At 41.5% G+C, this 12,949-nt stretch overlaps 2 protein-coding genes across 6 annotated transcripts in view; one reads left to right on the forward strand and one right to left on the reverse strand.

Moving 5' to 3' along the window:
- The window catches only part of ddx31 (DEAD (Asp-Glu-Ala-Asp) box polypeptide 31), a 67,294-nt gene extending 65,049 nt beyond the window's left edge, over positions 1–2,245 (forward strand). For all 5 annotated transcript variants that reach the window (XM_029722318.1, XM_029722319.1, XM_029722317.1 and 2 more), the window contains exon 21: positions 43–2,245. In XM_029722318.1, the coding sequence (XP_029578178.1) occupies positions 43–187 (145 nt within the window). In that variant the 3' untranslated portion in view covers positions 188–2,245. The remainder of the gene's footprint in view (positions 1–42) is intronic.
- A 7,652-nt stretch (positions 2,246–9,897) lies between these two features.
- barhl1a (BarH-like homeobox 1a) lies at positions 9,898–12,589 on the reverse strand. The gene is made up of 3 exons (XM_029722387.1): positions 12,151–12,589; positions 10,857–11,070; positions 9,898–10,444 (listed from the first exon to the last, which is right to left on the reverse strand). Exons 1-3 carry the CDS (start codon positions 12,587–12,589, stop codon positions 10,165–10,167), a joined length of 933 nt encoding a protein of 310 aa, XP_029578247.1. The 3' UTR covers positions 9,898–10,164.
- Positions 12,590–12,949: the final 360 nt, after the last annotated feature.

Raw genomic sequence — 12,949 nt, forward strand, 5'->3', positions numbered from 1 at the left:
TTGTCTAATGAAGCTGCTGCATCCTATGCTCTCTCCCCTCAGACCTCTCAAGAAGTTTAGCACTGAAGAGCGGGTGGCCAGTCTCACGCGCTCCGAATACGCCAGCGGGATTGATGGAGACTCCGCAGCCAAGAAGAAGAAGAAGAAGAAAAGCCAAGCCAACGGAGAGGAGGACAGAGTGGAATAGCAGTCAGGTGCTGAAAGGTTATACCCGCTCACCCAGGACAACTCTCACCCAGGACAGCTCTCCTAACTCCTAAACCAATCTCTTGTCCCTAGCAGCTATAGTCTAGACATGTCTGTGACGGTCCCTCATAAATCTAAACCGATCAAATTATAGTTGAAAAGGTAATAACTCCACCTAACCCTTTTTTTTTTAGATTAGGTGGAGTATCTGTCATTTAATATTCATTACGCCCAGTATCTTCTCATCTAAAATGGTGCACCTAGAATGGGTGAAGGGGTTCTAGGGGTTGATTTGTGATTGTGCTGGTTGTGTAGCTTAAGGATGGGTGAATTCCATCCTTACCATAACCGTTTAACCCTCTACCTTTGCACAATCACTGTGTGTCTGTACAGAATTGATCCCAGAGCAGTGCTTGACACAACACCCCCATGTATGGGGCACCAGACGTTGACATAGTGAGTGTAGTGTTATTCTTTAGCAGTTCAGAACAGACTGACACAGTCTCAAGTTGTGTGTATTATTTTATAATGAATTGTATGGTGAGCCACGCACCATGGCCTATCACGTCGACACAAGTTAAGTATGTCACTGTTTCATGAAAAGAGTATGGATGTTCTCCAGAATGTCAGAATTGTATTTTCAGCAACTGTATCGATAGGTATTTTGGTATACATCTGTGTGGACACGACTTTAAATTAACCTTTTCAATTTTGAAAATATATGTTTGGTGTTGAATTTGTTTCATAAAATAACCCCAGATCATGGAAAGTGATAAAGGTAATGAAACAAAATGCCATCTTAAATGTTTCAGAATGTCAGAAGTCATATAAGCAAAGTATACAAAACATTAAGAACACCTGCTCTTTCCATGACATGAAAGGTGAAAGCTATGATCCCTTATTGAAGTCACTTCAATCAGTGTAGATGAAGGGGAGGAGACAAGTTAAAGAAGGATTTTTAAGCCTTTAGACAATTGAGACAGGGATTGTGTATGTGAGCCATTCAGTGGATGAACGGGCCAGACAAAATATTGAAGTGCCTTTTGAACTGGGTATGGTGGGTGCCGGGCGCACCGGTTGGTGTCAAGAAATGCAACGCTGCTGTTTTTTTTAATGCTCAACCGTTTTCCATGTGGATCAAGAATGCGCCACCACCCAAAGGACATCCAGCTTATTTGACACAACTGTCAAAAGCATCGGAGTCAACATGGGCCAGCATCCCTGTGGAACACCTTGTAAAGTCCATGCCCTGAAGAATTAAGGCTGTTCTGGGGGGGGGGGGGGTGCAACTCTATATTAGGAAGGTGTTCCTAATGTTTGGTATACTCAGTGTATATGACCTCAAGTTCCGATAAAACAAAAGAAAATACCAATTGTGATTTACTTTTTTTTTTAAAATTTTTACTTTTCATGTGTTTTTACATTGTATTCAACTGGGAAAAGTATCAGTCTTACAAATAGGCTTTTTTTATTTAACTAAGCAAGTCAGTTATAAGAATAACTTCTTATTTACAATGACGGCAGAATGACAGATTTCTTTGCCTTGTCAGCTTGGGGATTCGATCCAGCAACCTTTCGATTACTGGCCCAACGCTCTAACCACTATGCTACCTGCCGCTATGGTTGGTGAATTGGTATGCTATACAGGTATTGATGTTTGTGGCCTTTTATTTTCATATGTATCAAAGTTCAATTCTGTCATTTTAGCTGAATCTTTTGTAATACCACACAAATTACTGAAATAACAGGCTAAGAATGGACAGAGATAGACCTATGTGTTAATCTTATCATATTTCTCCAATGCCTAATCAGTGTGTCTTGTTTGTAATGAAACTGTCCCTGTTTGCAAATAATAAAATCTGATATGTCATTAGGAATCTGAGCATGGTACTTTCAAAACTTAGTCCTATTTTTCAACTACAGACAGTCGGACTACCGATGCAGACCTTCTTTTCCACCAGTCGGCCTACCGATGCAAGCTTTAACTGCTGTCTTACGCTAACAAGGGGTAGGCCTGTGCTTTTTGCCATTTTCTTTAATAAAAAGTAGGCCTATGGCATAACCGCTCAATTCAAGTCTTGGTCTTAACTTAGCCTACCTCTGTGTCAGTGAAGGGCTGCCGTTTTAGAGTGCATTGAGGGTGGAGGAATTGACCGACATATCTATGGATAATAGCAGCCTACAACCTAATTCCGTCTGTCACAAAGGTAGGCCTACCTCTTATTTCTTAAATAGGAAGAAATAGGCTCCAACACACAACCCTCTTGTTGTTAGTGTAATTAAATTGAAGAGGTTTGAAATGAATTATGCCTACTCGAATTTGCCTACTTTCAGCACCATCAGCTGTTCATTTCTAATTGATTGTGCCATGGCTGATGCTTCAAGTTTCAGCACCACAATGTAAGTTACTAGAATCTGGCTTATTGTGAGGTCAATAACTCTGATAAATAGGTCTACATCATGGGAAAGAAATACAGTGCATTCGGAAAGTATTCAAGCCGCTTCCATTTTCAAACATTTTGTTACGTTACAGCCTTATTCTAAAATGCAGATTTTTAAAATATTTATTTAATCCAATCTGCACACACTACCCCATAATGAAAAAGAAAAACCTGGTTTTTAGAAATTTTTGCAAATGTATTTGAAATAAGAGACCTTATTTACGTAAGTATTCAAACCCTTTGCTATGAGACTCGAAGTTGAGTTCCGGTGCATCCGGGTTCCATTGATCATCCTTGATGTTTCTACAACTTGACTGGAGTCCACCTGTGGTAAATTCAATTGATTGGACATGATTTGGAAAGGCACACACCTGTCTATATAAGGTCCCACAGTTGACAGTGCATGTAAGAGCAAAAACCAAGCCGTGAGGTCGAAGGAATTGTCTGTAGAGCTTCGAGACAGGATTGTGTCGAGGCACAGATCTGGGGAAGGGTACCAAAACATTTCTGCAGCATTTGAAGGTCCCCAAGAACACAGTGGCCTCCGATTCTTAAATGGAAGAAGTTTGGAACCACCAAGACTCTTCCAAGAGCTGGGCGCCCTGCCAACTGAGCAATCGGAGGAGAAGGGCCTTGGTCAGGGAGGTGACCAAGAACCCGATGGTCACTCTGACAGAGCTCTAGTGTTCCTCTGTGAAGATGGGAGAACCTTCCAGAAAGATCACCATCTCTGCAGCACTCCACCAATCAGGCTTTTTTTATTTTTTAAAGCAGGCCTTTATCCAACCTGACAGAGCTTTAGAGGATCTGCAGAGAAGAATGGGAGAAACTCCCCAAATGCAGGTGTGCCAAGTTTGTGCATCATACCCAAGAAGACTCGAAGGCTGTGATCGCTGCCAAAGGTGCTTCAACAAAGTACTAATTAAAGGGTATGAATACTTATTTAAATGTGATATTTCCGGGTTTTTACATTTTTATATATTTGCCAACATTTAAAAACCTCTTTTTGCTTTGTCATTATAGGGTATTGTGTGTAGATTGGTGAAAAACTATTTAATACCTTTTAGAATAAGGCTGTAACGTAACAAAATGTGGAGAAAGTCAAGGGGTCTGAATACTTTACGAATGCATTGTATATTGTTTTTAATGAAATCAATTATAGTAGTAGCAAGCTATCAAAGTTGACCTGTCATGTTAATGGTCTCCTTTTCAAACTGAACAGAACATGGGCTATAGGCTAGTCCACACGCAAGATTTTTAGGACTAGGCATAATCCAAAATTATTTTCGGAAGAAGCCTTTGACTCTCCTGAACTGCCACTGTAGGCCTACACAGCACAGCCATTTGTTAGGAAGCGCACAATTTTTTGATCAGCAAGAGTAGAGCAGGCCGGGGCCCAGGGTTCTAATATCCATTGCAGTGTGTAATGCAGCCTAGTTTTATTTACACCATCCCAGCAGCTATCTTAGAAATATAACTTTGCTCTTTGTTTCTCCGAGCAGGCACTTTGTAGCCTATAGGCTATGGATATTTTCATTGAAACCACACTAAATAGCCTATAGGCGCACTTGATATTGCACACCCAGCGGAGAATCAGAGATCAAATCAAATTTTATTGGTCACATACACATGGTTAGCAGATGTTAATGCGAGTGTAGCGTAATGCTTGTGCTTCTAGTTCTGACCGTGCAGTAATATCTAACAAGTAATCTTAACAATTTCCCAACTACCTTAGACGTGTGTGTATAAAGGAATGAATAAGAATATGTACATATAAATATATGGATGAGCGATGGCCGTGCGGCATAGGCAAGATTCAGTAGTATATACATATGAGATGATAAATGTAGGATATGTAAACGTTATATAAAGTGGCATTGTTTAAAGTGACTGATACATCTATTACATCCAATTTTTAATTATGAAAGTGGCAATAGATTTGAGTCAGTATGTTGGCAGCAGCCACTCAATGTTAGTGATGGCTGTTTAACAGTCTGATGGCCTTGAGATAGAAGCTGTTTTTCAGTCTCTCGGTCCCAGCTTTGATGCACCTGTACTGACCTCGCCTTCTGGATGATAGCGGGGTGAACAGGCAGTGGCTCGGGTGGTTGTTGCCCTTGATGATCTTTTTAGCCTTCCTGTGACATCGGGTGGTGTAGGTGTCCTGGAGGGCAGGTAGTTTTCCCCCGGTGATGCGTTGTGCAGACCTTACTACCCTCTGGAGAGCCTTACGGTTGTAGTCGGAGCAGTTACCATACCAGGCGGTGAAACAGCCCGACTGGATGCTCTCGAATGTGCATCTGTAAAAGTTTGTGAGGGTTTTAGGTGACAAGCCAAATTTTTTCAGCCTCTTGAGGTTGAAGAGGAACTGTTGCGCATTCTTCACCACGCTGTCTGTGTGGGTGGACCATTTCAGTTTGTCCGTGATGTGTACGCCGAGGAACTTAAAACTTTCCACCTTCTCCACTACTGTCCCGTCGATGTGGATAGTGGGGGTGCACCCTCTGCTGTTTCCTGAAGTCCACGATCATCTCCTTTGTTTTGTTGACGTTGAGTGTGAGGTTATTTTCCTGACACCACACTCCGAGGGCCTTCACCTCCTCCCTGTTGGCCGTCTCGTCATTGTTGGTAATCAAGCCTACCACTGTAGTGTCGTCTGCAATCTTGATGATTTGAGTCGGAGGCATGTATGGCAACGCAGTCATGGGTGAACAGGGAGTACAGGAGAGGGCTGAGAACGCACGCTTGTGAGGCCCCAGTGTTGAGGATTAGCGGAGTGGAGATGTTTCCTACCCTCACCACCTGGGGGCGGCCATCAGATAATCCAGGACCCAGTTGCACAGGGCGGGGTCAAGACCCAGGGTCTCAAGCTTAATGACGAGTTTGGAGGGTACTATGGTGTTAAATGCTGAGCTGTAATCGATTAACAGCATTCTTACATGGGTATTCCTCTTTTCCAGATGGGTTAGGGCAGTGTGATTGCATCATCTATGGACCTATTTGGGTGTTAAGCAAATTGGAGTGGATCTAGGGTGTCAGGTAGGGTGGAGGTGATATGATCCTTGACTGGTCTCTCAAAGCACTTCATGATGACGGAAGTGAGTGCTACGGGGCGATAGTCGTTTTAGCTCAGTTACCTTAGCTTTCTTGGGAACAGGAACAATGGTGGCCCTCTTGAAGCATGTGGGATCAGCAGACTGGGATAGAGATTGATTGAATATGTCCGTAAACACACCAGCCAGCTGCTCTGAGGACGCGGCTAGGGATGCCGTCTGGGCCGACAGCCTTCGAGGGTTAACACGTTTAAATGTTTTACTCACGTTGGCTGCGGTGAAGGAGAGCCCGCACCTCAGGTTTTGGTATCGGGCCGTGTCAGTGGCACTGTATTGTCCTCAAAGCGAGCAAAGAAGTTGTTTAGTTTGTCTGGGAGCAAGACGTCGGTGTCCGCGACGTGGCTGGTTTTCGTTTTGTAATCCGTGATTGACTGTAGACCCTGCCACATACGTCTCGTGTCTGAGCTGTTGAATTGCGACTCTACTTTGTCTCTATTCTGACGCTTAACTTGATTGGGGCATCGGGTTAATCTCCCTCTTAATAAGCAAGTCATTCTAAAACACTAAGAAATGTTGATATTTAATCAATTACAAATTACATGACCCTCCCCTGGACTAGATTTAGAAAGTACTAAACCCTCCCCTTGACTGAAATTGAAAAAGCACGACCCTCCCCCATTTTCCTCCAGGTAACCATTGTGTAAATTTTGATCCACCCCTAATTTGTTCACTCCTAACCAAAACACATTGTCTTTTTGTTTTAATCGTTGGGGGCCATTTCACAAGTTTAGTTGGCTTGAAATTCACCAATCGCCAGGTAGAGTAGCTTTCAAGCCGGGCTGTGGAGTCAGGAGTGTTGCTTGCGTCGCCACTGACCAGCTGTCCCGTCCCAGTCTCTCCACAGTCATATCAGGCAGTATCGGCTGGTCACCAGCTGTAATCGCATTTTGGCTAAGAGCCCAAGACACCATCACCAGCACTTTGGGAGTCATCATTGGCATCATCATTCACAATGCTGTGATAATCGCTCATTCAATATTTTATTGACTAATTGTTTGGAAAATCTATTGTTGACAAATAATGTCAGCTGTTCAGATGGTCCGCCACAACATTAGTTATAGCCTACAACTACCATACTACTGCCATATTGACAATTCGTTTTAAGCAATTCCAAGTGGGTTTGTCACTATTGATTAGACCTACAGTTGATGTCGGAAGTTTACATACACCTTAGCCAAATACATTTAAACTCAGTTTTTCACAATTCCTGACATTTAATCAGAGTAAAAATTCCCTGCCTTAGGTCAGTTAGGATCACCACTTTATTTTAAGAATGTGAAATGTCAGAATAATAGTTGAGAGAATTATTTTTTTCAGTTTGTATTTTGGGTCAGAAGTTTACATACTCAATTAATATTTGGTAGCATTGCCTTTAAATTGTTTAACTTGGGTCAAACATTTTGGGTAGCCTTCCACAAGCTTCCCACAATAAGTTGGGTGAATTTTGGCCCATTCCTCCTGACAGAGCTTGTGTAACTGAGTCAAGTTTGTAGGCCTCCTTGCTCGCACAGGCTTTTTCAGTTCTGCCCACAAATTTTCTATAGGATTGAGGTCAGGGCTTTGTGATGGCCACTCCAATACCTTGCCTTTGTTGTCCTTAAGCCATTTTGCCACAACTTTGGAAATATGCTTGGGGGTCATTGTCCATTTGCAAGACCCATTTGCGACCAAGCTTTAACTTCCTGACTGATGTCTTGAGATGTTGCTTCAATATATCCACAGAATTTTCCCTCGTGATGCCATCTATTTTGTAAAGTGCACCAGTCCCTCCTACAGCAAAGCACCCCCACAACATGATGCTGCCACCCCCGTGCTTCACAGTTGGGATGGTGTTCTTCGGCTTGCAAGCATCCCCCTTTTTCCTCCAAACATAACGATGGTCATTATGGCCAAACAGTTCTATTTTTGTTTCATCAGACCAGAGGACATTTCTCCAAAAAGGACAATCTTTGTCCCCATGTGCAGTTGCAAACCGTAGTCTGGCTTTTTTATGGCTGTTTTGGAGCAGTGGCTTCTTCCTTGCTGAGCGGCCTTTCAGGTTATGTCGATATAGGACTTGTTTTACTGTGGATATAGATACTTTTGTACCTGTTTTCTCCAGCATCTTCACAAAGTCCTTTGCTGTTGTTCTGGGATTGATTTGAACTTTTCGCACCAAAGTACGTTCATCTCTAGGAGACAGAACGCGTCTCCTTCCTGAGCGGTATGATGACTGCATGGTCCCATGGTGTTTATACTTGCGTACTATTGTTTGTACAGATGAACGTGGTACCTTCAGGCGTTTGGAAATTGCTCCCAAGGATGAACCAGACTTGTGGAGGTCTACAATTTTTTTTCTGAGGTCTTGGCTGATTTCTTTTGAAATTGACTCAAATGATTGACTCAAATCCAATTGACTCAAATCCAATTGACTCAAATGATGTCAATTAGCCTATCGGAAGCTTTTAAAGCCATGACATAATTTTCTGGAATTTTCCAAGCTGTTTAAAGGCACAGTCAACTTAGTGTATGTAAACTTCTGACCTACTGGAATTGTGATACAGTGAAATAATCTGTCTGTTAACAAGTGTTGGAAAAATGAAGTAGATGTCCTAATCGACTTGCCAAAACTATAGTTTGTTAACAAGAAATGTGTGGAGTGGTTGAACGAGTTTTAAAGACTCCAACCTAAGTGTATGTAAACTTCCGACTTCAACTGTATTTCTATGGGATTACTTTAATTCTTTGTGTGGTTTAGAAATGAACAAGAATTTTGTAAAGTTTCAGCTCTCAACCAAGTGCATTTTAGATATGAACACTTGATTGGAATTGGAATTAGATTTTGTGCAACTTAAATCAAGTGTAAAATGCAGGCTATAGGTAGCCTTCTGCAAAACATCAATTTTGACCAAATCTGAAATTAATATGACAGCTAATTGTCGAATTCACCTTCATATTTTTATTTTACATGTAGGCTATATTTTAAGAGTTACGTTTTTCTACACACCATTCCTGACCGTTCCCACTTAATTTGGCTTACAATTTCACAGTATTATTCCAACATAGTGTGTGTGTGTGTGTGTGTATATATATATATATATATATATCACACACACTATGTTGGAATATATATATATAAAACAAAGTTATGTTTTTGACTGCATTGGGCCTTTATTAAAGAACATTTAGTTGTATGTTTAGAGATGAAAGAGGAGAGTGTGCTGAAGCGGAAGTTTGCTGGTTCGAATGACCGAGCGACAAGGTGAAAAATCTTCTGTGCCCTTGAGCAAGGCACTAAACGCTAATTTGCTCCAGGGTCTCCTACTACTATGGCTGACCATGTAAAACAACACATTTCACAGCACCTATCTGGGGTTGTTTTGTGCACCAGAGGCAGCGGCTAGACTGCTAGACCACCCTAGGCCACGTTTTGCTTTAATTTCTAATGATTCCTTAATTTAATTTTAACCATATAGAGGCCAGTGTGCAAGTATGTGCCCATTGATTGGCTAACATGACTCCCTGTCAAAATAAAAGTTAAACAGGCCTAATAAAATAAAAACTCAGTCTAGGCTAACTTTCGACCACATATTTTGAAAAAAAGGGTAATTTTTGTATAACGTATTTATACATTTAAAAAACGTAAATACATCCCCTTGTTTTGGCTTTAACTGGGATAGGATACCTTGAAACAACCACATGACATTGCGCGAACAATTTCAAATTAGGCTACATCTTTCATCTTCAAAAAGTTTCACTGTTGCCCCATGCCCCATATTGGTCGTCCAATTTGAGCGGAACGAAAAATGAATGTCATATTGAATTAAATGCTAAAGATAAATCTGGAATGTAGGTCCCCACATCTCCATTATTTGCAAATATCATGGACATATATATTGTTATAAACATAGGCTATAACCACGTGTTTATTTTGTTTTTGTTTGAATAGAGCCCAATTATTCTCTAAAAACAATCTATCGCTTAAGCGTTACAGATTGCGTGATCGAAATGTAAAGCTAATTTCCGATGGGGGCCGACATGCAGCGTTTATCGTGGATGCAGTATACGCTAATGTGGGAAGATTGCCTTTGCCAGCTCTAACGCAGAATTTCAGCAATACAAATTTAATCCAGACCCAAATTTGTGCTAACACAAAATAGCATTTTGGCCTCAATCCAATAATTTCACGTTGATAAAAGAGCCTATTCGTCAGACTAAAATAAATATGAAGGCCCGCTCTGAAACACACAATGTTCAATTAGCCTACACATTGGCCTACAAACATGTTTGTCATTTTTTTCCCCTCAAGCCAAACTGTTAACTACATTTCACAAATATCGACCCAAATAAAAGTTTTGACTTTCAAAGTCATGTAAATTTGTTCATGTGCAGTCCCATTTGTTAGTCAGCGAGGAGCTTGCGTGGCTGCTGACAGCTATGTCCGTTCATCGATGTGTAGGTCGAGGGAGGACCCCAGATAGAGAGGAAAGCGGCTCCCCGCCTCCTTGAAGACCATGGAGGAGGATTCGTGGAAACAGCGGACGCTGGATAGGTGGTGGTGCCGAGGGTCCTCTGTACAGATATAAACCCGCTGTGGTGTCTAGGTTCGAAACCAGACTTTGTGAGTAAAAATATGACGAGGGAAACATTCTTTGAAGAGTCGAGTAGTTGCCAGCTTCGGCCAACAATTCCAGTCCAACAGCGGTCTGGCGCTTCCATTTCGTTCTAAAACGAAAAAGGAAAATTAGGGTTTAGAGAACATAATTAAGCTATAGGTACAATTTATTGTCCATCGTTATCTGCTACTATAACAAGCAGGAGGAAATAGAATTGGATGTAGCCCAGAATTTTTCATAGGCCTACTTTACTCACTCAACAGGCCTGTTTATTAAATAAACAATGTAGCTACATTAGGGGAAAAAATATCAAATCTCCTCACAGTTGACAGCCATTTTATGGGTAAACAATAATTATAGAAATTGGGTAATAACAGCACGGCACTTCAATTATTGATACAGAATGCAGTAATTGATTATGCATGTATTCATGTGGACTTAGCCAAAACTATATGTTTGTAATAACATATCTTTGAGTGGCTGAATCCAATAACTAGGTTTCGATCTGTCTTGCAACTCACCGTCTGTTCTGGTACCAAGTTTTGACCTGAGTGTCGCTGAGATTGAGCGAAGCTGCCAACTCCATTCTGTCCTGCACACTCAGATATTTTTGCCGTTCGAAGCTGCGCTCGAGCTGGGCCAGCTGGTGATCACTGAAAGCGGTTCGAGCTTTCCGGGGCTTCTTCAGCCGAGACGACGGACTGTCCCTGCTGCTGTCCATGTCACGCTCTCGCGCTACAATGAATGAACATGTATTTACAATTAGATACATGACCAAAATATAACCAGAATCATAAAGGATAGAATTGTGATCGGCACATTATTCCGGTTAGCCTCAAATCTTGGTTATGATTGGACATGGATTTCTAGGGCTATAGGCCTATAACTGCCACATAAAATATCTCGGTTGTTTCCATGGTTATTGCACAGTGGATATGTGAAGCGCGAAAACTGGTTTTTATATGGGCTGATCTGATTCTCAGGGAGTACAATAATCCAGTTAATTGATCCACAAGGGATGGAAACCAGTCAACTGACTGGCGCGACTTCACAGGACCGTGGATAATTCCGAAATATAGAGCTGACAAGATCCTCGGGTTACAAATCTGATTATCAGGTAGACAAATTGCAGCCTATTGGATGTATCGGTGGAAGATAAACCAACTAGAGAGAGAGACAACCTGATATACGAAACACCACTCATCCATGCAATGAAAACCAGTCACCATAGGCATTATTAGGCCCCCTACATTTATATTGGTCAATGTAAGGATGAGATGATGGTTTGACACACACACACACGCACACACTTTCAGGTTGATCACAAATAAGGAACGATCTATAATATTAAAGTGGCCTATAATAGTCCTAGTCAAATTACATTGTTATCATATTTATGTTAGCTGTAGCCATTGTCAATTAACCACGCTGGATACATTGTTTACGCTTAAACGCCGTATTGAACAAATCATCATATAGGACTGTACTTGGACCTTTTCTGTTTGCGTTATCAAAATAAGTGGCTTTAAAGGCAGTTAAATGGGCGCGCAATTTTATTTTCTCAATATAAATACTAATGTATAGGAAGTAGGCCTACAAACCAAGGGTATTGGGCTATATGCCTAATGTCTTCAAATAATTGATGAACTAATATGATAGCCTAGTTTTTTTTATTAACGTTTTTTTTCTTTAATTTATAAGACATTAGGCTATTTATAGGCCTATCATAATTTGACATTTCTTAAAATAGCCGTCTATATGAGCGATTTACTCACTGTCAACTTGTTTTACGGACTGTCAAGTAATAAAGCTTACCTTTGTATTCATTGTCCGAGGACGAGTTGCTGTGGATTTTATCCATAAAGTCGTCCGCTATTTTGGACTCAAAATGCTCGGAGTCTGGCATGGGATGTTCATGACTCTTGTATGGGGCACATGCTGCAAGTGGTTTGTTACAGTCTGCAAGAATATCCCGAATAAGAAAAGATGATGCGACTGTCCGTGGCTGGGGCAGTTGCCCATGCTGTAGCGAGGACTCCAGTGCAAAATCATGTCTGTGCATTGCATTTTCGACTGACTCCGGTCGCGGGGAGAGAGATGAGCAGCCGCTTTCCAGGTCGGACCTCGGGCTTAACTCCAGTGGAGACCGGTATTTTTCGATCGAACTGTCTCCTTTCAAAATGTGTGGGCTTGCTGGTCTGTGAGACAGCAGAGAGTCAACACCAAAACTCGACCCGTTTGTGGAGACCTCCATGATAAATAAGAACAGGGCAACTGGGTAATTTCGTACTTTTAAACTACAATTTGAGACCAAGTCAACCGTCCAGTTGGAAAATCCCAAGACAACTTTGACCAGGCAATTTGTTTTTATCCACTTTCCGTCATTAGGCCTACGCGTTTTACTGCAGCGTGTCTGTAGAAATATATGTTTATGTTCTGAAAACGACACTAGGCTATTCTCCCCCCAAAAAAGTATCCTAGGTTAATAATAGCCTAATTCCACATGTTTTGTAGAGTAAACTTCCCCTGTAAGGGAAGGACCTCAACCAGTTAGCGAGTTCATTTCAGCACCAGTCTTAAGTCCATGCAGTCTGCAGTCACGTCCTGCCTTTGA

Source organism: Salmo trutta, chromosome 29 (genome assembly GCF_901001165.1).
Source record: "Salmo trutta chromosome 29, fSalTru1.1, whole genome shotgun sequence".
Lineage (NCBI taxonomy): Eukaryota > Metazoa > Chordata > Actinopteri > Salmoniformes > Salmonidae > Salmo > Salmo trutta.